The 26,058-nt window shown below is 38.8% G+C and overlaps 2 protein-coding genes across 4 annotated transcripts in view; both read right to left on the reverse strand.

Annotated features, from left to right (window-relative positions):
- Window positions 1–846: 846 nt before the first annotated feature.
- slc24a5 (solute carrier family 24 member 5) lies at window positions 847–19,376 on the reverse strand. Its single transcript, XM_084408732.1, has 9 exons — window positions 19,189–19,376; window positions 18,387–18,566; window positions 16,887–16,970; window positions 15,782–15,885; window positions 14,942–15,042; window positions 12,697–12,974; window positions 12,304–12,510; window positions 3,669–3,770; window positions 847–2,040 (listed from the first exon to the last, which is right to left on the reverse strand). The coding sequence occupies exons 1-9, from the start codon at window positions 19,343–19,345 to the stop codon at window positions 1,718–1,720; spliced, it is 1,536 nt and encodes a 511-aa protein (XP_084264858.1). The 5' UTR covers window positions 19,346–19,376; the 3' UTR covers window positions 847–1,717.
- Window positions 19,377–20,714: 1,338 nt separating this feature from the next.
- thsd4 (thrombospondin type 1 domain containing 4) overlaps window positions 20,715–26,058 on the reverse strand; it is a 40,615-nt gene continuing 35,271 nt past the window's right edge. For 2 of the 3 annotated variants that reach the window (XM_084409285.1, XM_084409286.1), the window contains 5 exons: window positions 25,883–26,056; window positions 25,376–25,549; window positions 23,645–23,824; window positions 22,863–23,064; window positions 20,715–22,329 (listed from right to left, as the gene is read on the reverse strand). In XM_084409285.1, coding sequence (XP_084265411.1) covers window positions 22,199–22,329; window positions 22,863–23,064; window positions 23,645–23,824; window positions 25,376–25,549; window positions 25,883–26,056 — 861 coding nt within the window. In that variant the 3' untranslated portion in view covers window positions 20,715–22,198. The remainder of the gene's footprint in view (window positions 22,330–22,862; window positions 23,065–23,644; window positions 23,825–25,375; window positions 25,550–25,882; window positions 26,057–26,058) is intronic. The other variant, XR_014627435.1, reaches the window with a different exon arrangement.

Genomic DNA, 26,058 nt, shown 5'->3' on the forward strand with positions numbered 1-26,058 from the left:
TAACTTTTAAATTCCCTAAAGCACTTCTTTTCTTTTTTTTTATGTTCTTAAGAATTCAAATTTTTGAGAAAAAAATATTTGCAACAATTTAATGTTAGACTGACTTTCAGGTCTTGAAATTAAGATTTATAAATTTTCATAAATCTTTCATGTTTCTAACTGTAACCTGTTGAAGATGCATCAGTCAAACTCACGCGGACAACAAATAAGAAATGCGAGCGGTGGTTTAAAAATGAAAAATGACCTTTCAAATTCTTGTTTCTGTACTAAAAAAAAAAAAAAAAAGTTTATGAATGATGGTAGTGTTTCTTTATTTTTATTGTAATGCAGTGTTACAGTAATGCGAATCCCAGGCCTGCGGACGAATGATCTGATTCTGAGGTAGATGAAGAACATCAGAGCTGAGGGAATACACCAGGTACAAGCTTTGGCATTAAGATTATTAAACTACATTTGAACAAAGTCATTTTCCTATTCGTAAAAGTCTGATTGCAATGGTAAAAATATCGCCAGTCATCATCATGCAGTCATCATCATACAGTCATCATTATACAGTCATCATCATACAGTCATCATTATATCATTTTAATAAAAAATATTAGATTTTTTAATGTGACTTCTTAACATGATTGGAATTACTGCACTAAAGTAAAATGTGAAAGTCAGTTTTAAAGAGTGTTTGAACAAGTTTTATGTGTATATAAATTTTACTGTAAATGTTTGATACATTGAGATCAAAAGCATCACTTGTTACAGAATCACTTTTTTTAAGGACCATCGTTTGAATTTAGTTCGTTCTAAATAAATAAACTAATCGGGGGAAAAAACAAACTTTTTCTTTTTGTCCATTCAATGCAAAAAAAAGTATTTTTGTCTTATTTTCCAGCACATTTGTGTCACTGGATCACGTCACCAGTCTCGAGTCGCACGGGTTTATCTGTGGCAATAGCCAACTATACACTGTATGGGACAAAATTATAGATTTTTCTTTTATGCCAAAAATCATTAGGATATTAAGATCATGTTCCATGAAGACATTTAGTAATTGTCCTACTGTAAAGATATAAAACATGTATTTCTGTGAGTGAATGCAGCACAATCTCCAACATAAATGTAGAACTTTAAAGGAGATTTTCTCAAAGTTTCAATTTTTTTGCACCTCAGATTCCAGATTTTAAAATATTTGTATCTCGGCCAAATATTGTCCTGTCCTAACAAACCACACATCATCTGAAAGCTGAATAAATAAGCTTTCCATTGATGTATACATCTCAATTTCAACAACTGCCCCATGTGACTGGTTTTGTGGTCCAGGGTCACACATATCTAAACATTCTTAAATCAAGATGCATTTATTGGAGAGGCAAAATGACTGAAGATCAATTTAAGTCTAGAAAAATCAGTTATGAAGTGAGTTTGTGCTTAAAACAAGAACTAATATCTGCCAGTGGAGTCAGAAATATAATCTTGTTTCTCTTTGAATTAAGATTATTATATTTCTGACTCCAGATTAGCTCTTTTAAACACAAACTCACTTCATTTTTTTCAGTAAACAAGCCCTAATATCTCCAGTCATTCTGCTTCTCTAGTAAATCTACCTTGAGTTAAGAGTGTTTAGATGTGTGTGCTGGAATTGTGCAGTGTAAACCCAGCCAGTGTCACATGACCATCGACTCGCCTGATGATTAACCCGATCGCGGGGCGCTGGATCGGAGCGTCAGTCACTACAGGTTCGGATCGGGTTGTTCCCGATGATCCCGAGCTCGTATAAGATCGAGAGCGTGGCGAAGAGAATGTAACACGCCAGAGACACCAGACCCAGTTTCCAGTCCAGCTTCCATCCGTTGATGTGGACGGCGGAGAAGAGGAAGACGATGGAGAGCAGGAGCGTACACGACATGAAGAGCAAGCCCGAGCTGTTGACCTCCACTGGAGAACCCGTGTCCACAAACACCGTCTGGATGAACCAGGGCAGGCCGAGACACAACATGTCGAAGACGTTTGAGCCCACGATGTTGGACATGGCCATGTCAGCTTTACCTGCGACACACACGTCAAGAGTCCGCTTTAGTTACACAGAGATAACAGGAGAATAATGCAACAGAGTTTGTTTCTAATAGAAACCAGCGTCACAGTCCAGCTTAAGTGAGTTTAGTGATGGTACATTTTTGTTTAAAAAAAAAGTTTAGTTAATTTATATATATATATATCCATCTCCGCTCTGGAGAAAACCATGATGTCATCATCCAGCTCAGCTCAGTTCTCATATAATGGTGTCAGTGCAGGAGATCAATAATATTGTTGAATATTAAATTAAATGTCACCAACTAAGACAAAAGGCAACAAAGACAAAAAAACTAAAACCGTATGAACTGTTAAAGGGGTGGTTGATTATGATTTGACTTCTCTAGCTGTAGTTAGTGTGTAATGTTGCTGTTTGATCATAAACAACATCTGTAAAGTTACGACGCTCAAAGTTCAGAGCAAAGGGAGAGATTTGCTTTTACAGAAATTACTTTTTAAGAACTACAACAAACGGCTGGTAGAGACTATTCACGGGTTAGTGACATCACTAATCCTAAAATGTACATAAACCCCGCCCCTGAACACGATTTATAGATTATTATGATATATGATTATTATTAGAATATGCTAATAATGACTAGAAAATAACTACACATAAGCTTCATCATTCAGAGACGTCCTGTTGCTTCTACATGTTGTCTCTTCTTCTTGAGTCTCTCCATCTTTGTCTGACTCTGGTTTGAACATAAAGGCTAAAAGTTTTTGAAATGTTCAGTGTGTGTGTGTGTGTGAGGTAAAAGAACACAAGCTGTTGAAGCTCCGCCCCCTGTGCCGGGAGCAGCAGCTCATTTGCGTTTAAAGGGACACACAAAAATGGTGCGTTTTTGCTCATCCTCAAAAAGTGACAATTATATATAATATCTATATAAAAAATTTTGAGCTGAAACTTCACACACACTCTGGGGACATCAGAGACTTATTTTACATCTTGTGAAGGGCATTATAGGAGCCCTTTAATATGCATGCGGCTTCATCATTATTTTTTTTTTTTAACTGGACTGGACTCAGTCTATCATGCAGCGTCACGCTTTGTGTGTGTGCTGCAGACTCACGTACTCATCGCTGTATATTATATGAATCAGTGGCATGGACATCTTTACATCATAGAAGGAAAGTAAGAACACATGTATATGTTCATTGCTAAGGCACTTTTAGGTAAATTGCCGTCATATATCTCAAATCTCATCACTTTTTATGCAAATAGTTATTGTACTAGATCTCTATCACACAGCTGGTTAAAAGTTCTGAAGGCATCCTAAGAATTTGGGAAATGTTCTTTTCACGCTCCCCGGGCCTGGAGCCATCTGCAAAATGTACTTAAACGAGAGATATTGCCACCTCTGAGTACTCTTAAATGTCTTTTGCAAAATGTTTTTAAGTGCTTTTCTTGATTTTTCTTTTTGTTTTGTATGAGTATTGTTTTTATGGTTCTCTCTGTGTGAAACTCTATGTGCTGCCGTCTTCACCAGGTGTCTCTGGAAGAAGAGTTAGTGGTATCTCAGTGAAATTTACCTGGTTAAATAAAGGATAAATAAATAAACTTGGTCACATGATGTTTGTATGCTTGAGGACGGGTTCTTTACCTTCGCGAGCCACCATCACACTGGCCACGGTGTCGGGAATGCTGGTTCCTGCTGCCAGGAGCGTCATTCCCATGACTGTATCCGGGATTCCCAGCGTCTCACCTGAACAGAACAACAGGGCAGAACTTTACACTCTTTGAAAAAATTAATATGAAACATGAAGAACGCTTTAAGGTTCTACATATGAAGCGCCTGACGAAACCCTTTAAGGTTCTACATATGAAGCACATGATGAAACCCTTTAAGGTTCTACAAATGAAGCGCCTGATGAAACCCTTTAAGGTTCTACATATGAAGTGCCTGATGAAACCCTTTATGGTTCTACATATGAAGCGTGTGATGGAACCCTTTATGGTTCTACAAATGAAGCGCGTGATGGAACCCTTTAAGGTTCTATATATGAAGCGCCTGATGAAACCCTTTAAGGTTCTACATATGAAGCACGTGATGAAACCCTTTAAGGTTCTACATATGAAGCGCCTGATGAAACCCTTTAAGGTTCTACATATGAAGCACGTGATGAAACCCTTTAAGGTTCTACATATGAAGCGCGTGATGGAACCCTTTAATTTTCAACATATGAAGCACCTGATGAAACCCTTTAAGGTTCTATACATGAAGCACATGATGGAACCCTTTAAGGTTCTACATATGAAGCACATGATGGAACCCTTTAAGGTTCTACATATGAAGCACATGATGGAACCCTTTAAGGTTCTACATATGAAGCGCCTGATGAAACCCTTTAATGTTCAACATATGAAGCGCCTGATGAAACCCTTTAAGGTTCTACATATGAAGCATATGATGGAACCCTTTAAGGTTCTACATATGAAGCACATGATGGAACCCTTTAAGGTTCTAAATATGAAGCGCCTGATGAAACCCTTTAAGGTTCTACATATGAAGCACATGATGAAACCCTTTAAATGTTCAACATATGAAGCGCCTGATGAAACCCTACATATGAAGCGCCTGATGAAACCCTTTAAGGTTCTACATATGAAGCGCCTGATGAAACCCTTTAAGGTTCTACATATGAAGCACCTGATGAAACCCTTTAAGGTTCTACATATGAAGAGCCTGATGAAACCCTTTAAGGTTCTACATATGAAGCGCATGATGAAACTCTACATATGAAGCACCTGATGAAACCCTTTAAGGTTCTACATATAAAGCACCCGACGGATATGAAGCGCCTGACGGAGCCCTTTAAGGTTCTACATATGAAGCGCATGATGGAACCCTTCCAAGGTTCTACATATGAAGCGCATGATGGAACCCTTTAATGTTCAACATATGAAGCGCCTGATGGAACCCTTTAAGGCTCTACATATGAAGCGCATGATGGAACCCTTTAATGTTCAACATATGAAGCGCCTAATGAAACCCTTTAAGGCTCTACATATGAAGCGCCTAATGAAACCCTTTAAGGCTCTACATATGAAGCGCATGATGGAACCCTTTAAGGCTCTACATATGAAGCGCATGATGGAACCCTTTAATGTTCAACATATGAAGCGCCTAATGAAACCCTTTAAGGCTCTACATATGAAGCGCCTGATGGAACCCTTCAAGGTTCTACATATGAAGCGCATGATGGAACCCTTTAAGGTTCTACATATGAAGCGCCTGATGAAACCCTTTAAGGTTCTACATATGAATCACATGATGGAACCCTTTAATGTTCAACATATGAAGCGCCTGATGGAACCCTTCACGGTTCTACATATGAAGCACATGACGAAACCCTTTAAGGTTCTACATATGAAGCACCTGATGAAACCCTTTAAGGTTCTACATATGAAGCGCATGATGGAACCCTTTAATGTTCAACATATGAAGCGCCTAATGAAACCCTTTAAGGCTCTACATATGAAGCGCATGATGGAACCCTTTAATGTTCAACATATGAAGCGCCTAATGAAACCCTTTAAGGCTCTACATATGAAGCGCCTGATGGAACCCTTCAAAGTTCTACATATGAAGCGCATGATGGAACCCTTTAAGGTTCTACATATGAAGCGCCTGATGAAACCCTTTAAGGTTCTACATATGAATCACATGATGGAACCCTTTAATGTTCAACATATGAAGCGCCTAATGAAACCCTTTAAGGCTCTACATATGAGGCGCCTGATGGAACCCTTCAAGGTTGTACATATGAAGCGCATGATGGAACCCTTTAAGGTTCTACATATGAAGCGCATGATGGAACCCTTTAAGGTTCTACATATGAAGCACCTGATGAAACCCTTTAAGGTTCTACATATGAAGCACCTGATGAAACCCTTTAAGGTTCTACATATGAAGCGCCTGATGAAACCCTTTAAGGTTCTACATATGAATCACATGATGGAACCCTTTAAGGTTCTACATATGAAGCGCATGATGAAACTCTACATATGAAGCACCTGATGAAACCCTTTAAGGTTCTACATATGAAGCACCTGATGAAACCCTTTAAGGTTCTACATATGAAGCACATAACGTAACCCTTTAAGGCTCTACATATGAACCACATGATGGAACCCTTTAAGGTTCTACATATGAAGCGCCTGACGGAGCCCTTTAAGGTTCTACATATGAAGCACATGATGGAGCCCTTTAAGGTTCTACATATGAAGCGCATGATAGAACCCTTTAAGGTTCTACATATGAAGCACATGATGGAGCACTTTAAGGTTCTACATATGAAGCGCATGATGGAACCCTTTAAGGTTCTACATATGAAGCACCTGATGAAACCCTTTAAGGTTCTACATATGAAGCACATGATGAAACCCTTTAAGGTTCTACATATGAAGCGCATGATGGAACCCTTTAATGTTCAACATATGAAGCGCCTAATGAAACCCTTTAAGGCTCTACATATGAAGCGCATGATGGAACCCTTTAAGGTTCTACATATGAAGCACATGATGGAACCCTTCAAGGTTCTACATATGAAGCACATGATGGAACCCTTTAAGGTTCTACATATAAAGCACCCGACGGATATGAAGCGCCTGACGGAGCCCTTCAAGGTTCTACATATGAAGCGCATGATGGAACCCTTCAAGGTTCTACATATGAAGCGCATGATGGAACCCTTTAATGTTCAACATATGAAGCGCCTGATGAAACCCTTTAAGGTTCTACATATGAAGCACATGATGAAACCCTTTAAGGTTCTACATATGAAGCACATGATGAAACCCTTTAATGTTCAACATATGAAGCGCATGATGGAACCCTTTAAGGTTCTACATATGATAAGGTTCTACATATGAAGCACATGATGGAACCCTTTAAGGTTCTACATATGAAGCACATGATGGAACCCTTCAAGGTTCTACATATGAAGCACATGATGGAACCCTTTAAGGTTCTACATATAAAGCACCTGACGGATATGAAGCGCCTGACGGAGCCCTTTAAGGCTCTACATATGAAGCGCCTGATGGAACCCTTCACGGTTCTACATATGAAGCACATGATGGAACCCTTCACGGTTCTACATATGAAGCACATGACGGAGCCCTTTAAGGTTCTACATATGAAGTATACAATACAATGTTTCTTGACAGTTTGAATGTTATTTTCAGATTTTCTTACACATTATACCATTACTGTATAAGTTTGTGAAATATAAGCTCATTATTAAACAAAATACTTATTTTCCTAAATAAAAATTAACTATTTCAAAATATATTTATTTAAAAAATATATTATGATTTTTTGTTAACACTTTATAATAACATTCAGTTGTAAGTCATTTATAAGTGGTTAGTTAATGATGAACTAACTAATAATTTACAAAACATTCATAAATGATTAGCAAGTGATATACTAACATTTTATGTATGTTTTGTAAATTCCGTTACAAGTGATTAGTAAATGATTTACTAATTATTTATGAAACATGACTATGCGTTTCATGTTTAATAAATGATGTTACATTTATTTGTATGTTTTGCTCACATCAGGTGCACAGTGGTTAAACAGAAGACTACAGAAGACAGCTGTCTATACCCTCACCAGTCAGCACTTACACTGCAGTGCACACTACACTACACACTACAGAAGACAGCTGTCTATACCCTCACCAGTCAGCACTTACACGGCAGTACACACTACACACTACAGAAGACAGCTGTCTATACCCTCACCAGTCAGCACTTACACTGCAGTGCACACTACACTACACACTACAGAAGACAGCTGTCTATACCCTCAGCTGTCAGCACTTACACTGCAGTGCACACTACACTACACACTACAGAAGACAGCTGTCTGTACCCTCAGCTGTCAGCACTTACACTGCAGTGCACACTACACTACACACTACAGAAGACAGCTGTCTGTACCCTCACCAGTCAGCACTTACACTGCAGTGCACACTACACTACACACTACAGAAGACAGCTGTCTATACCCTCACCAGTCAGCACTTACACTGCAGTACACACTACACTACACACTACACTACACACTACAGAAGACAGCTGTCTATACCCTCACCAGTCAGCACTTACACTGCAGTGCACACTACACTACACACTACAGAAGACAGCTGTCTATACCCTCACCAGTCAGCACTTACACTGCAGTGCACACTACACACTACAGAAGACAGCTGTCTATACCCTCACCAGTCAGCACTTACACTGCAGTGCACACTACACTACACACTACAGAAGACAGCTGTCTATACCCTCACCAGTCAGCACTTACACTGCAGTGCACACTACACTACACACTACAGAAGACAGCTGTCTATACCCTCACCAGTCAGCACTTACACTGCAGTGCACACTACACTACACACTACAGAAGACAGCTGTCTATACCCTCAGCTGTCAGCACTTACACTGCAGTGCACACTACACTACACACTACAGAAGACAGCTGTCTGTACCCTCAGCTGTCAGCACTTACACTGCAGTGCACACTACACTACACACTACAGAAGACAGCTGTCTGTACCCTCACCAGTCAGCACTTACACTGCAGTGCACACTACACTACACACTACAGAAGACAGCTGTCTATACCCTCACCAGTCAGCACTTACACTGCAGTACACACTACACTACACACTACACTACACACTACAGAAGACAGCTGTCTATACCCTCACCAGTCAGCACTTACACTGCAGTGCACACTACACTACACACTACAGAAGACAGCTGTCTGTACCCTCACCAGTCAGCACTTACACTGCAGTGCACACTACACACTACAGAAGACAGCTGTCTATACCCTCACCAGTCAGCACTTACACTGCAGTGCACACTACACTACACACTACAGAAGACAGCTGTCTATACCCTCACCAGTCAGCACTTACACTGCAGTGCACACTACACTACACACTACAGAAGACAGCTGTCTATACCCTCACCAGTCAGCACTTACACTGCAGTACACACTACACTACACACTACAGAAGACAGCTGTCTATACCCTCACCAGTCAGCACTTACACTGCAGTACACACTACACTACACTACACACTACAGAAGACAGCTGTCTATACCCTCACCAGTCAGCACTTACACTGCAGTGCACACTACACTACACACTACAGAAGACAGCTGTCTATACCCTCACCAGTCAGCACTTACACTGCAGTACACACTACACTACACACTACAGAAGACAGCTGTCTATACCCTCACCAGTCAGCACTTACACTGCAGTACACACTACACTACACTACACACTACAGAAGACAGCTGTCTATACCCTCACCAGTCAGCACTTACACTGCAGTGCACACTACACTACACACTACACTACACACTACAGAAGACAGCTGTCTATACCCTCAGCTGTCAGCACTTACACTGCAGTACACACTACAGTGTTCAACACCTGTTATAGATGATGTGTAAAAGCATGAATAAATCATTTACAACACTTTCTGCACCCTCTAATTGCTACATACAATAATTTATTAAACATTTATGAAACGCATATTCATGTTTTGTAAATGATTAGATAATCATTAACTAATCACTTGTAAATGACTTCTAACGGAATTTACAAAACATACATAAAATGTTAGTATATCACTTGCTAATCATTTATGAATGTTTTGTAAATGATTAGTTCATCATTAACTAACCACTTATAAATGACTTACAACTGAACGTTATTATAAAGTGTTACCGATTTTTTAAATTATAATGTTTTCTTGGGGTTTCACCTTTTGACAACTTAGTCAAAATAAATGATCAGAAACAAATTATCTGGTGTTTTAATATTGGACCAGAGTCCTTTGTGATGTCATTTCCCGGCATCCTGCATGTTAACACCTCAAAATATGAAGCAGCACAACTGTTTTCAACACTGATAATAATCATAAATGTTTTTCGAGCATCAAATCATCATATTAGAATGATTTCTGAAGGATCATGTGACACTGAAGACTGGAGTAATTCAGCTTTGATCACAGGAATAAATTACACTTTACTGTATATTCACATAGACAACAGATGATTTACATTATAATCATATTTCACATTTTTAGTGCATGTTTGATCAAATAAATGCAGCCTTGGTGAGCAGAAGAGACTCTTTCAAAAACTTTTGACTGGTAGTGTAAATATAAAGCGAAAAATTGATTTAAAAAATGTTCGTTTACACTATGTTAAGGTGTCATTGTTACAGTGCAATTATACATTTAAGTACTGAGTAATATTAATTAACTACATGTACTTACTATAGGGTTAGGGTAGGATTAGGGTTTGGTTGAGGGTTAGTTGCATGTAATTTTGCATATTTTACTGTTATTACTATTACTATGGTAAGTACATGTACAACAAGGACACTGTAAAATAAAGTGTTACCAAATGTTCAGTGAATTTTGGGGGGAAAATAGTTTTTCTGCTGAGCATGTGACCGCATCGCAGGCATCGCTGAGCTCAAAAGTTCAAAACTCGCAGCTCTCTCTCCCAGTACCTGCTCTTTAGCGTCGGGCTCTAAAGCTCATGTGAATCTGTGTGACCGTGTGCAGGATAATAATCCTATTATATGCGGCTGCATCACATGGTTTCTCACGGGCCCCGTGGGGTTCAGAGAACGTAGGGGCCGACAGCATCATAATCCTTCAGGATACAGCGCTGGCATTTCAGGAATGGACTCAGGGAACATGTGACCCGTCTGTGTGTGACCCACTCAAACCCTGAACGTCTGCAGTGCGACTAGATGACGACTGAGGCTGGGAACACATGCAGTGATGCTGGATCAATGAGAAAGAACGTCAGAAAGAACGAGACAAGACACTGATAAGAGTCGTGCATCTGCAAAATCCACAACACGGCATTGAAATGTTTCAGAAACATGAATAACATGCGGAATAATAATACTTCTACATGTGATAGAGAGGTGATCTCTGAAATCTGTCAATTTCATACATTCATACAGTATCTTTCATTCTTGCTTGGAACAAATCTATTTGAACTTAACCGACAACATTTAAATCTATAATCGAACAAAAACAACATTTAAATCTCTAAGTGGAACAAAAACGGCAAAATGTAAATCTATAATCTAACAAAAACAAAAATATTTAAATCTAGAATCGAAAAAAATAAAACTTTTTAATATCTTAATGGAACTAAATCTCTTAATTGTCTTGATCTCTCAGTAGTTTTTGAGTCACTGCTGCACTGATATTGTTCTAGACCAGCCTTTCTCAAACTTTTTTCAGTCAGGGCACCTTTCAAAAGTGCATAAAATCTCAAGGCACCCCAGTGTAAAATATAATTTAAAAACACTGCATTACCCAAATGTTAATGCAAATTTTATATGTATATTTATCTAAAATGAATTTACAATTTTATTAATCCGTTCATATGTTTAAAAAGAAGAAGAATGTATTTATGTAAATTCAAATATATTTATATATGAAATGTCAGATTTTTTTTTTTTAGCCTACGTAATTTTTTGGCGGCACCCCTGACACAGTCAGGGGGCACCCCAGTGTGCCGCGGCACCCACTTTAAGAAAGGCTGTTCTAGACAACACTATAAATACTGTATCTAGATCTAAATCCAGAGGAGCACTCGTATCACGGTTATACGACTAGCTCTGAAACACATTCTCTGAGGGTACGTTTACACGACAACGATACGCTTAAAACTGAGAAGTTTTTCCTTTGAGTTTTTCGAGTAGACGACACCATTGTCAAAACGACCCCCATTCACACGGATCCGCGGAAACGACCAAAACCGCTGTATTCTGCAGCCAGGCCAGTAGATGGCGATGAAACACTATAGACTGAGCACGTAATATGCATGTGCATAACGTCAGCGTCTTCAGAGATTCATGTTTTTGTTGTTTACACGGAGACCAGTTTTCAAAAGTTTGCGTTTTCAAGCTCCCAGAACGCTGTTGTCGTGTAAAACAGCCCCTGACTCTCCGTAAAGATGCTTTGAAAACGTGTGTATTGCAAAAAGAGCTACGCAAATAAATTTGACTTAACTTGTCAATCCTGCAGCTCATCTGGCTGATCATGATGCTTGCAATGCAAAGGTTGTGGGTTTGATTCCCAGAACACACACACACACACCATTAATGCACCGCAGGTCCACCAGATGAACAAATGCTTCCACAGAATAAAAGAAAACTAAAGCACTCTTACCCACGACAGTGACCATCCACACCAGGACGTATGTGAAGGCGGAGATCCACACGGCAGACATCAGGAACGTGATCATGTACCATTTCTTCCAGAAGCGTCTCCTGCAGTCGGGAATGGTCAGGAACAGCAACGCGATGACCGGCAGAGACAAAACCCAGAGGATCCGCTTCAGGTCGTGTTCGGGCATCGTGAACACACTCTTCTGCTCTGAGAGGGAAACGTGCAAACGTGAGGCTGCCAGAAGGGTCTTTGGGAACCCCAAAAAAATTTATGCCATCATTCCCTTTTGGAACCTTTATTTTTAAGAGTGGTCCCCAAAATTATAATAACCAGAAACAGACGCAACCGAAAAGCAGAAAACCTCAAAAGCAGGTTTGTGACCTCATCACGTACCTTGTCCGATCTCGTTGAGGCCGTGCAGGCTGAGCGAGAGCTGGGAATACCCGGAGTCGTCCTGGAAGATGCCGCTGTCGGCTCGGGAGCGCCGGTGAACTCGCAGACTGCCGTCGCTCCATCCCACCAGTGGCGTCTCCTCGCCGGAGGCGGAGCTCTTGCTCACACACACACAGCACGGGCTGAAGCGCTGCATCACGTACTCGCTGATCCTCAGGTCGAAGCACAGCACCAGCACATACACCCCGTACACCAGCAGGAGACACGCGCCGTCATACCTGAACACACATCCGAGTTTGCATATAAATATGTGTTAGCAGTGTGTGGACGCAACCACAGTCCAAAGAAAAAATCCATTCGCTTCTTTTTTTTTTCATCCTCAAAAAGACTAAACACTCAATGATCAAGCCGTTTAGATTTTCTGAGTAATATGATGTCATATTGCTCATGGTCCGCCCATGACCGCTGACGGACTGTCCCATATTAGCATATTTCCCGTATTAGCATATTTCCCGTATTAGCATATTTCCGCTAGTTGCTCATTATCATTTAAAGAGACATGCACTGAAGCGGGTCGCTGTGAACAGAGCTGTTCTTGAGGAGGTAAAGGGTGTTTTACACAAACACAGGAATTTTAACCAAAGTATGTTACGAACTTTACATGACGACCCTAAAGAATCACACCAACTTGTGGAAAATGGGCACCCGATGACCCCTTTAAGGTCCTTGCACATTGAGTCCGAGATTCTAGTTCGAAATTTTCGTACGTTAAAAAATAAATACGACCTCACGTTGTGTCGATCACGTTTAGAATGTTCAGATTTATGGCTTTGATTTTCTCAGTTTTAGAGTATTCATAAAAATAAACATAAAATTCTGTAACTTTTTTTTAAGTTCACATTTTAAAACTTTCTTCACTTCAGCAATAATCTGCCAAGTGTCGTCTTTGAAAAGAGACTTCAGTCTGTCGCTCTAAAGCGTTCAAGATTTACCAGTTTAAGCTGGTCAGGTCTATGCTCAAAAAGTGAATAAATGGATTATAAATACAGCGTAAATATAAGTTAGTACCATAAAATCCACCAAAAATACAAAATACTTCATAAAAAAACGTAAGTACAATACATTAATTTCATTGAAAAAATAAATATTTTTTTTTACCAACTTGCAAAGAAGAGCACCAGAGGGTTAGGAGTGTAGTCACCAAGATTATAATTATAAAGGTTAAAAAATAAATACGACCTCACGTTGTCAATCACGCTTACACACTGCCTCCGAAACTTTTGTCCGTCATGAAAATGTTCAGATCGTGTTCGATTTTCTGTGTTTTTCGCATCCGTAGCTCAAGCATGTTGAGAGGAGCTTTGACAATTCAGAGCCACCGAATCACGAATACGGAAAATCAAAATGTCCTGATAGTTTACTCTCCTCCACGTCATCCAAGATGTTCATGTGTTTCTTTCTTCAGTGGAAAAGAAATGAAGGTTTTTGAGGAAAACACTCCAGGATGTTCCTCCATATAGTGTCTTCAATGGGGTCCAACGGGTCGAAGGTCGAGATGTGAGTTTCAGTGCAGCTTCAAAGTCTCGACACGATCCAGCCGAGGAATAAGAGTCTCATCTAGACATAAACATTTATATACTTATAACCTGGTCTTGCTCTCGCTGTGATGCGACACACATTACGTGATCAGGTTGAAAGGTCAAGTGTGACGTAGGAGGAAGAACAGACCCAGTGTTTACTAAGAGAACCTGCAAAGACTGAGTCAAACGCCATTTACTAAGAAAAATAAATTTTTTGGACCATTTTGAAGTTGGAGGAGAAAATGAGATTGAGTTTTTCGCTCTACTCTACATTTCTGAATGTGTGTCGCATCACAGCGAGTGCTAGACCAGAATCTGTGGTTAAAGTATATAAATGTTTATATGTTCTAAAATGTCGGCTGGTTTGTCTAGATAAGACTCTTATTCCTCGGCTGGATCGAGACTTTGAAGCTGCACTGAAACTCACATCTGGACCTTCGACCCGTTGGACCCCATTGAAGTCACTATATGGAGGAACATCCTGGAGTGTTTTCCTCAAAAACCTGCATTTCTTTTCCACTGAAGACAGAAAGACATGAACATCTTGGATGACGAGGAGGAGAGTACACTATCAGGAGATTTTGATTCTGAAGTGAACTAATCCTTTAATGGAACCGTTAGCAAAACAGTCTTAGAACGTATTAATGTTAGCATCACAGACTCACCAGTAAACTCTGTTATCTGAGATTATGGCGATGACTGCGGCGACGCTGATGGCGTATGCGAGACAGTCTCTGAATAACGGCCAGCATGTGAGACGAGCCGTCTGAACAGAGCAAACACACACACACACACACACAGGTGAGATACAGAGACAACAGACACACACCGACAGCACATTAATATCCAGCAACATAAGGGGCTTTCGCACCGGGTAGTTCTAGGAACTAGCCACCAGGGTTTACGATCATTAGATAGAGCTGTTATACATAGAAAGTAGACGGTAATGAAGAGTTATTATTATTAGCGTATGGCGTGTGTTTGATGTCCAGTGTTGATGAGCAGAAATACATAATCATGTTTCTCTTGATCTCCTCAAAGTTGTGTTGGATTTTCTCCTCAGTGTAAAGGTTGAGAGCTCCATCTATCACTGTTTTACATGTTCGTAGAGTTAGTTTCTGGAGTAAATATATAGGCTATAATCTGTGTGTTTACACTGCTTTTTTAATAATGGCGTGTGCTGGTGTTTCGCGTGCGTTCGGCCAATCGGAGAACACTAATGTCACTGTAGTTCCTATAGCGCTGGTTTAGACCGACTCTGAAGCAGGAGTAAATTAGTTCCTCCAAAAGGAGTTCCTAGAGCTAAAATCGCTCCTAGTTCCTGCGGTGCGAACAAACACGCCGACATCCACCAGTAGTTCTAGGAACTAATGAAGAGGTTCCTCCGGTGCGAAAGCCCCTAAAGTGTCGGCCCACATCCGGTGCATGTGGAGTCCTCGCGTGCCGGATGTGGTCCGGATGTGTGCCGGATGAGGGGGTGTCTGGGTAATGATGATGTCACACACCACAGAGGTCAAGAGGCCACACGCCGCACAGATGCACAGGAGGTTGTACACGGCCGATCCCATGATGGTGCTCACGCCGATATCTCCTTTAGTCACGAACACACCTGTGGAGGAACGCATTCAAACACACCGGGAAATCAGGCAACATTCCAAATCAAGGAAGGTGTTTTGCTTGCAAGACACAACATACAATTACCTATTCAGAGATGGGAAAATCTAGTGCGTTCTTTCATTACCCCCAAATTAAAGTAAAGAATGAGCTACACCACAGTTATGCAGGAGGATATGTGGGCATGCGGATGTTGACCAGAAATAACCTTTCTGGAACATGGCTTTGATGGAGATCCAGATTTTAGGATATGAAATACCAAGAAATTTCATTACATTATATCTTGGAAACATCACGCACTCAGTGTTCAGAGGTATGGAGGCTTGTTTCCGCCACAGAATAAAACATTGTAAAAGATAATTGCGACTTTTTATCTCACAATTGCGAGTTTACATCTGTCAATTCTGACTTTTTTTCTCGCAATTGCGACTTTATATCACGCAATTCTAACTTTATAACACATATAATTGCGAGTTTATATCTTTTCTCAGAATTGTGAGATATAAAATCCAATTACCTTTTTTTTTTTTCACTCTGTGGCGGAAACAAGCTTCCATAGAGAGGAGATCGGGTGTAATAAAAAAAAACTTTTTCCGCTATTTAAAACACGCAGCGTGTTCATTCAGCTGCATTTCCTTTCCCTGCCCTCCCTCCGTCTCTCTGTCTCTCACAAGCGATTTTTTTGCAAAACCACAAACATCCAATCAATTCCACACGGACACAATCAAGCCCCGCCCACAAAAGGTTTGGAAATGTAATGTTCAGGTCTATGCTCAAAAAGTGAATAAATACAGCGTAAATATAATTTAGTACCATAAAATCCCCTAAAAATACAAAATATGAAATAAAAAAACATTATCGAACAAAATATATCACGTTAATTTCATTAAAATAAAATAAACAATTCTGTCATTTTTGACCAACACGCGAAAAACACCAGAGGGTTTTTACAGAGATGTAATTTGAGATATTTCTATCCTGTTGGCAGAAGATTACCTAGAAACGCAGTGACGAGTTCTGGCGCCGAACTTCCCGCTGCCATGAAAGTGGCTCCAGCAACATCTTGTGAAAGACCGAGACCTGAAACACAACCAGATCCAATCAAATCCCACTCGGACACACTGCCGGACGACTAACCCATAATCCATAATCCATAATCCCATAAACCCAGCCCATGACTCATAACTCATAACCCATGACCCATGACCCATGACCCATGACCCATGACCCATAACCCCAACCCATAGCCCATGACCCATGACCCCAACCCATAACCCATAACCCATAAACCCATAACCCTAACTAGAGGTCTGCTATGGGTCCCGAAAAACTCACGGGTTTCGGGTCGGGTTCGGGTTAATGTTTCATGAATAGCCTCAGGTTCGGGTCATGTTCGGGTTTGTAACTAAGAAAAACTATATAGGCTAAACATATATATAGTTTGCGTGCCGTGTGCTCGCCTGAATGCTGTGTTGTGACCGAAATAGTGTGCAATCATAAATACAGCATATTGCAGCAAAAAAGAAAAAAAGAAATGGTATTTACTGTGAGAAATGGACCTCGGGTTCGGGCTTAAAATAAAACCGTAATGGTCGGGTCGGGTTAATGATGTCGGGTTCGGGTCGGGTACAGGTCGGGTTAATGATTTCGGGTACGGGTCGGGTTAATGATTTCGGGTACGGGTCGGGTTCGGGTCGGGTTCGGGTCGGGTACGGGTCGGGTTAATGATTTCGGGTACGGGTCGGGTTCGGATCGGGTACGGGTCGGGTTAATGATTTCGGGTACGGGTCGGGTTCGGGTCGGGTTAATGATTTCGGGTACGGGTCGGGTTAATGATTTCGGGTACGGGTCGGGTTCGGGTTCGGGTCGGGTTAATGATTTCGGGTACGGGTCGGGTTCGGGTCGGGTTAATGATTTCGGGTACGGGTCGGGTTCGGGTTCGGGTCGGGTTAATGATTTCGGGTACGGGTCGGGTTCGGGTCGGGTTAATGATTTCGGGTACGGGTCGGGTCGGGTACGGGTCGGGTTAATGATTTCGGGTACGGGTCGGGTTCGGATCGGGTACGGGTCGGGTTAATGATTTCGGGTACGGGTCGGGTTCGGGTCGGGTTAATGATTTCGGGTACGGGTCGGGTTCGGGTCGGGTTAATGATTTCGGGTACGGGTCGGGTTCGGGTTCGGGTCGGGTTAATGATTTCGGGTACGGGTCGGGTTCGGGTCGGGTTAATGATTTCGGGTACGGGTCGGGTGCGGGTCGGGTTAATGATTTCGGGTTCGGGTCGGGTTAATGATTTCGGGTACAGGTCGGGTACGGGTCGGGTTAATGATTTCGGGTACGGGTCGGGTTAATGATTTCGGGTACGGGTCGGGTGCGGGTCGGGTTAATGATTTCGGGTACGGGTCGGGTGCGGGTCGGGTTAATGATTTCGTGTTCGGGTCGGGTTCGGGTCGGTTCGGGCTTCAGTTTAAAGCCCGTTCAGATCTCTAACAGCTTACGCTCGCTGATGACCTCCAGAGACGGCAGAAAGTAATCGTCACACACGATGGAGACGGCCAGAAGCATGTAGAAGATGATCATGAAATAAATCAGGATCCCTCCGTCTTTCCTCTCCTGAAGCGTGAAGAATCCCTCGGGAAACTCAGAGGACTGAGGCGGGATGCATTCGCTAGCATTTTCTGCCAAACACACACAGACCTTCATTATCAACTGATGTGTTTGAGTCTTGAGTTCTGACCCACATTCAGCTTTCTGACTCAAAACATCTGTGTTTAACATCTCACAAACGTTACATCAGTATATTGCTTTATGTGAATGAGTGGCCAGGAGGATTTTCACAATGTTTTGAAGCAAAGAATTCTAGGCTATGAGATCCAGTTCTCAAAAGTCTTGTGAACAAATATTCATCATATTTCGTCATTTTTGACTGAAAAATTTTACATTTAGTTTGTTTTTTTAAATTGACTTGATCAGAATGGAACAAAACTTGGTAAACTTAGTTTTGGCACTAAGTGTGAACACAAACAAATCATGGATATCATTTGAAAAGGTTTAAGACAGTATTCAGTGTTCATATTACTGATTTAACTGCACTGACGCACTATATATATGTATAGACTCAGATGAGAACAACACTTGAACTTGAAGTTTATGTGAAGTTTCCGACATTAACGCTGTTGTTTTCCTCTGAATTAAGCGGCTCTGAGACCGTCTGTGTTGCATAAAGCGCTATAGAAATAGAGTTCAGTCAGTCTCTGACTCTCAAACGAATCTGAACATGAATCAGTCTCTCTCACTCACCGACATCCCGACGGACTCTGGGAGAAGCCGAACCCGGAAAACTCTTTCCCACGCAGAAGACGAGATGAATCGCTGCGAATATAAGCAGAACTACAGCGATGATCCACAGCAGAACGTCCCTGCGCTTCTCCCGGTGAAGAAGTGTGTGTTTCCTCATCGTTCCCACCGATTACTGATGCTTGAGGAGGTTCGTGGAGCTGTCGGTGTGTGTGTGTGTGTGTGTGTGTGTGTGTGTGTCACAAGACTCATTATTCTGCACAAACGAGTCTCAAGCCTTCAGGGCTGAAACAGTTTGACAAATACAAATGTTATCATGCAGAATGATGTGCCTCTTAAGCAGATAAATCGATTCTTTGCGCAAATTAAATCTGCGCACATCATTTATGGCCCACACTTACATAAATGACTCTGAATTATTCATATTTTGAGAAATGTCCTCACGTTTTCTTGCTGGATGTGATCGGGTGGATTTGGTCTGACTTCTGGATATTCTAGATCAGGGGTTTCCAATCTTTTAGATCTTCTCCATCCTCACATTTAAAAATGCAACTATATCTTTTTATGCATAAAGACCTAATTATTACTGTAAAACTTCATATTATATATGTGTATAATATTATTTGGAAAATATTTAGTTTCTATTATGCTGCATCATTGCAATCTTTCCTACTCACCGACTTTTAGATGGAATATTTATTTAAATAAAAATTAACTGATCTATTTTAATACATTTATTTATTTTTGTCAAATGTATCATTATTTATTTTAATCCATTTGTATTTATTTTAATCAAATTGATTTATTTCAATCATGTTTTTTAACTTATTTTTGTTTATTTACTTTTTATTTACATCAACTTTGCTTTATTTTAATCAATTCATTTCAATCAAATGTGTTGATCATGATTTCTTTCATAATTTTTTTAAAACAAATGTATTTGTTTTTAGTCATGTTTTATTATTGTAATACAAAGTTATTTATTTACATAAAATGTTTATTTCAAATATTTATTTTTTATCTTTTATCTTTTTTATATTTTATCATGTTTAATTTATTTTATTTACATCATTGCATTTTTTTCTACTAACTATACTGTTAGATGTATCATTTATTAATACACATATATTTTTAGCAACTTGTTTTAATAAAATAGTTTATTCATTTTATTTTTCTTTACATAAAATTCTTTATCATTATAAATGTATTCATTTTAATCAGATTTATTAACTTATTTAAATACATATTTATTCAATTATTTAAATAAATAATAAATAAATAAATCTGAATAAAATAAATAATCTGATTAAAATTAAATTTTATTTATTTATTTATCATTATAAAATGTTATAAATGTTAAATGTAAAATTATAAATGTATTCATTTTAATCAATTCATTAACTTATTTGTTGAAATAAATATTTATTCAATTATTTTAAAATATTATAATCAAATGTATTTATGCTACAGCAGTTTAATCTTAATCTTCCCAAACCCCTGATTCTTCTGCAGATTCACTCAGATCAACAGAATTCAACTTTAGACTTTATTCATGTTTATAATGAGTAAAAAGATACAGCTCAACGGTTCTCAATGAGTATGAAGATGTCAACATCTACAAAAATGAATGTGTTCAAAATATAAATACACGCTAGTACAATAAATCATACGACTGCCTGTGATCATGTCAGCTCAAAGCTCTTTTCATTTGTGTTAAGGCACATTTTGCTTCTTGATTCAAAGCTCTGATGATTGGCTGGATGGAAAACCCACATCTGATTGGCTAAAGGAAAGCCTCAAACATTCAGAAATGAGCTTCGCATTTCTGAATCTAATTTTGTGAACATGAATCAGTTTGTGAATATATAAACTTTCTTTGTGAATGTGAATAAGCTTACACATTTGTGAGTCGTATTTTGTAAATACATCATTTTTAGGTTATTAAAGTCTCCCTGTGGTGTAAATCCAGCGTTTAATGTAGTTTATGTGTCTATGTGGTGTTTTTAATGTGCTTTAAGACAAAGCATGTGTAAGTTCATAAGTCGACACCATTGCTGAGTATTTCCTCCTTAAAACTGCAGTGAACCAAAGACAGTCTCAAACACACGCTTTGAAATCGCTGGTGTTTCTGACGTCACAAACTACCTTGTAACCAATCAGATCAACGTGTGATCGTCAACCAGTGGATCTCTGAGCTGAGTGAGTGAGTGGAGGCGGGGCTCATTTGAATATTCATAGAACCGCGCATACTAAATGAGGCGATGGTGTCGAGTTACATTCAAGATGATTTAAGGCATGAAGACATAGTTTTCAAGGAAAAAACGTTTAAATATGTCATTTTGGTGATCAAAGATGAGTTTTAACAGAACTTTAACACGTTTAATGTTCTCTGACATCCAGGTTTTTAAATGTTAACGTTATTTTCTTGGCTATGCGAACGTTCTGCTAAACATCATTGAAATGTTACTTTTGAGCGTTCTGACACAAGTAGCAACATTTAAAAAATGTCAGACGAACATTCAACATAAACGACGTACAGATAACATTATTAAACACCAGCTAACTTTGAACGAACGTTATATTAACGTTACAGGAAGAACGTTTGTTCATAACTTTGGGAACGTTCGCTGTTAGCTGAGAACTGGGGAACCGGATCTGAACACGTTCACACTGCAGTTTTAGGGAATTCCACGACTGAATTCAGATTAAATCCACGCAGTGTGAACAGAACTGAACAGAACTGAACAGAACTGAACAGAACTGAACAGAACTGAACAGAACTGGCTGTTAATACAGTGACACACACTCCGTGTATTTTCCCTGTGTTTCGTACAGTTCGTGACACTGACACACGGCACCTGATGTGATCCTGTCGAGATCTCTAGGGTTTCAGACGCTGGGTTTGGGTTCCGGCCGGAGAACCACAGACGCAGTTCAGCGGGTTCTCCCGAGCGGTGGGTCTGTAATGTCTCTGGCTCTGGGAGGGAGTCCGTGTTCGAGGCGGTGTTTGTCCTCAGGGTCGGCGTCTCGTGTTCTCCGCACGCCTGCAGGACGCGCAACACGCCGTCTGATAGTAGTCGTACACGCAGAGACGGGCCTGGACCACCACGTTACAGTTGAAGTATTTATCACGACACTTTTCATCTGCAACACACAGACATTAAACAGATACTCACCAAATCATGTTCACGTCACAGCATAAAAAAAACATATATTTTTTACTTAAATATCTATATTTAAATATTTATTTTAAATTTCTACATGCAAAATATATATATATATATATACACACACACATCATTTTAATTTATTTAAAAAAAATATATAAAAAAAATAAAATAATATATATATGCAAAATACAGGTAATGTATATAATAATAATAATAATAATATTATTATTATTATCATTTATATATATATATACACACATTTTCTACATACAAAATACAGTTTATATAAGTACATTTTTTATAAATGTATTTATTTAAAAAACAAATATTTATAATTATATATAATATTGCTCTATATATAATGTAAAATACAGTTAATATATATAATAATAATTATATATATATATATATATATATATATATATATATATATATGTTTCTTTCTTTTGATTTTGGGTAAATGTAACATATGCCACTTGATATTCATATATTCATGAAGGAACTGACCAATCAGAGGAAGGCAAGGCTCAGGGTTACACTCCTCCCTCTCGTGGGGCTTCAGTGTTTGCTCACAGCGGTCACTGCTGGTCATGTGATCATCAGAGAGACTGCTGGTCATGTGATCATCAGAGAGACTGCTGGTCATGTGATCATCAGAGAGACAGCGCACCTCTCGCACACGGTAACCGGACTCACACGACTTCGAGCACTGCATACATGCAAACATCAACACAGAACAACAGAATTATATATATTAACTCATATTTCTCTGGGGTTAATGCAACACATGGACACTATACTAGACACAGTATTATGGATTTGAATCTATGTAAGTGTAAGACACTGTATGGTAATAGAGGACGCTTGAATATTCAGGAGCGCAGGAGTGGAGTAAGTTGCCATTGGACATTGAGGTAATAGATATGGATATATATGTGTATTGTGTGCATGATCTGTCATGAAAATGTCTCGTTTAAAAAAAACTTGTTATACTTGACAAACAAGTTGTAACAATATTGTATTGCTACTTTTTATGTCAGATAAACTCAAACTCAGAAGCACCGCAGTCACAGCTTGATTCTCAGTGTGTGTGTGTGTGTGTGTGTGTGTGTGTGTGTATGTGTGTGTCAGTGGATGTGTGTGTGTGTGTGTGTGTCTCAGTGGATGTGTGTGTGTGTGTGTGTGTCTCAGTGGATGTGTGTGTGTGTGTGTGTGTGTGTGTGTGTGTGTGTGTGTGTGTGTGTGTGTGTGTGTGTGTGTGTGTGTGTGTGTGTGTGTGTGTGTCTCACCGCGCTCCATTCGGTGTGGAACCACTTTGCTGCGCAGGTTTTGATGAAGCAGTTCTTCTGGCTGATCGGTCGGTCTAGAGACGAACACTCGAACGCCGGCATCACCGAGAAACCCTCGTCTGAGCTCATCAGACACACCACTGCCCTGTGCTGACTGCCCACGCCACACTCCGCTGAGCACTGACACACACACACACACACACACACACAGCGCTCATGAACACACCAACACAAGACCAATGCACCATCATCTCAAACAGGGATTCACAAACTTTTCCCAAACCCAGAAATTAATGTCAATATTTTAATAAGCCCTTTATATTCATTTAACATTTTATGATTCAATTAGCCTAATTAATTTAGCATTTTTAGTAATTGTTTATTTAGTTTTTATTTTAAAATAATTTTTTATTAATTTAGCGTTTTAGGATTCAGTTATTTTTTAGTGTTTATTTTTAGTGTTATTATTTTAAAATCATTATATTTATTTTGCATTTTATTATTCCATTCATTTATAGTGTTTATTTTGATTGTTTATTCATCTTAAAATGTAAAATTTATTATAAAATCATTTATATTAATTTACCATTTTTATAATATACTACATTTGATCAAGTCTTTATTTTGATTGTTTTATTTTACAACTATTTATTTTAATTTTGCATTTTTATGATTTAATAAATGCTTTGTGTTCATTATTATTCTTTTTATTTTTAAAATCATTTAGTTTAATTCTGCATTTTTGTGATTTAATAAATGTTTTCTAAGTATGTATTTTTATCGTTTTTATTTTACAATCATTTATATTAGTTTTATATTTTTATGATTTAATCATTTTATTGTAAGTGTTTGTTATTCTTTTTATTTTTAAATATTAGCAAATGTTTTATTTTAATATAATTTATATTAATTTAGCATTTTTATAATTTAATGCATTTTGGTAAGTGTTAATTTTGGTAGTTTTTATTTTAAAATCATGTACTTTAATTTTGCATTTGTATGATTTAATTTAAGTATTTTGATTGATTTTATTTTATAATCATTTATATTAATTTAGCATTTTTATAATTTAATATATTTTTAGTAAATGTTTTATTTTGATTGTTTTATTTTAATATAATTTATTTTAATTCATAATTTTTAGAATTGAATATTTGTTTATTTATTATTATTATTATTATTTTAATTTTAAAATAACTTATTTTAATTCTGCCTTTTTGTGATTCAGTAAGTTTTTAGTAAATGTTTTATTTTAATACCATATATATAAATTTAGCATTTTTATAATTTAATGTATTTTGTTAAGTGTTAATTTTGATTGTTTTTATTTTACAATCATTTATATTAATTTAGCATCTTTATGACTTTATGATTCACTAAATTTTTAGTAAATGTTTCATTTTAAGGTCATTTATTTTAATTTTGCATTTTTATGATTTAATATTTCTTTTTATTATTATTATTATTATTATTTTAATTTTAAAATAATTAATTTTAATCCTGCATTTTTGTGATTCAGTACATTTTTGGTAAATGTTTTATTTAGACTTTCATTTTAATATATTTTATTTTAATGATTTAAATCATTTTTAATAATTGTTTTACTTTGATTTTGAAATAATTTCTTATTTTAATTTGACATTTTTTATGATTTAATCATTAACTTTTCACAAACCCCAACCGTGACCTCTAACACCAGGGCCCTGATCTGACCAGCACAGAGGGCCGTACCTGAGTCCAGGGCCCGGTGACCCACTCGGTGTGGCTCTCACAGGGGCCGCTGTTGCAGGACTGAGTCTCGACCGGCCGATCGGACCCGCAGTCCTCCAGAGGCAGAGCGCTGGTGTGATCGCTGAGACACACAACACTACGAGTCCGCAGACCCACGCCACAGTCCGCAGAGCACTGCAGAACACACACACACACACACACACACACACGAGAGTCAGCGCAGCCACACACACCTGATCAGAAACTAGGACTGCACGATTAATCGCAATGAAACCGAACGCGATTTGGCGATTTGATTTAGCTTTTAGTTATAAGCGACTCAAACTCTCAGTGCTTTCAGAGTGAGCAGCGTTTCCTGAGCCGTACGTCACTGACAAGCTGCGCATTACAAATAATCACAGACTTTGCCATTTCAGAATCATGATAAGCCACACCGGTTTAAGAGCGATTACATGGAAATTGCGATAATCGTGCAGCACTTTCAGAAACCCGTCTAGCGTGACTCACCCGAGCGCTCCACTCGCTGAAGAACCAGCTCTTCGAACACGGACCCGCGTCACAGTTTTCCATGTCACTGGGACGCAGTTTCATGTTGCACTCGTCGTCTTCCACGATATCACCAACATTACTGACACAGTGCACCTCACGTGACCTCTGACCCACGCCGCAGGGCACAGAACACT

This window comes from Rutilus rutilus, assembly GCF_951802725.1.
Source record: "Rutilus rutilus genome assembly, chromosome: 5".
In the NCBI taxonomy this organism is placed as follows: Eukaryota; Metazoa; Chordata; class Actinopteri; order Cypriniformes; family Leuciscidae; genus Rutilus; species Rutilus rutilus.

Excerpts from the sequence above, each read along its gene's own strand:
- slc24a5 (XM_084408732.1), bottom strand. The coding sequence starts at position 19,345 with ATGAGGAAACACACACTTCTTCACCGGGAGAAGCGCAGGGACGTTCTG. Across the intron at positions 12,975-14,941 it reads TCAGATAACAGAGTTTACTG|GTATGACGGCGCGTGTCTCC; the intron begins GTGAGTCTGTGA and ends ATGTGTGTTCAG. Across the intron at positions 3,771-12,303 it reads GTGGATGGTCACTGTCGTGG|GTGAGACGCTGGGAATCCCG; the intron begins GTAAGAGTGCTT and ends TGTTCTGTTCAG.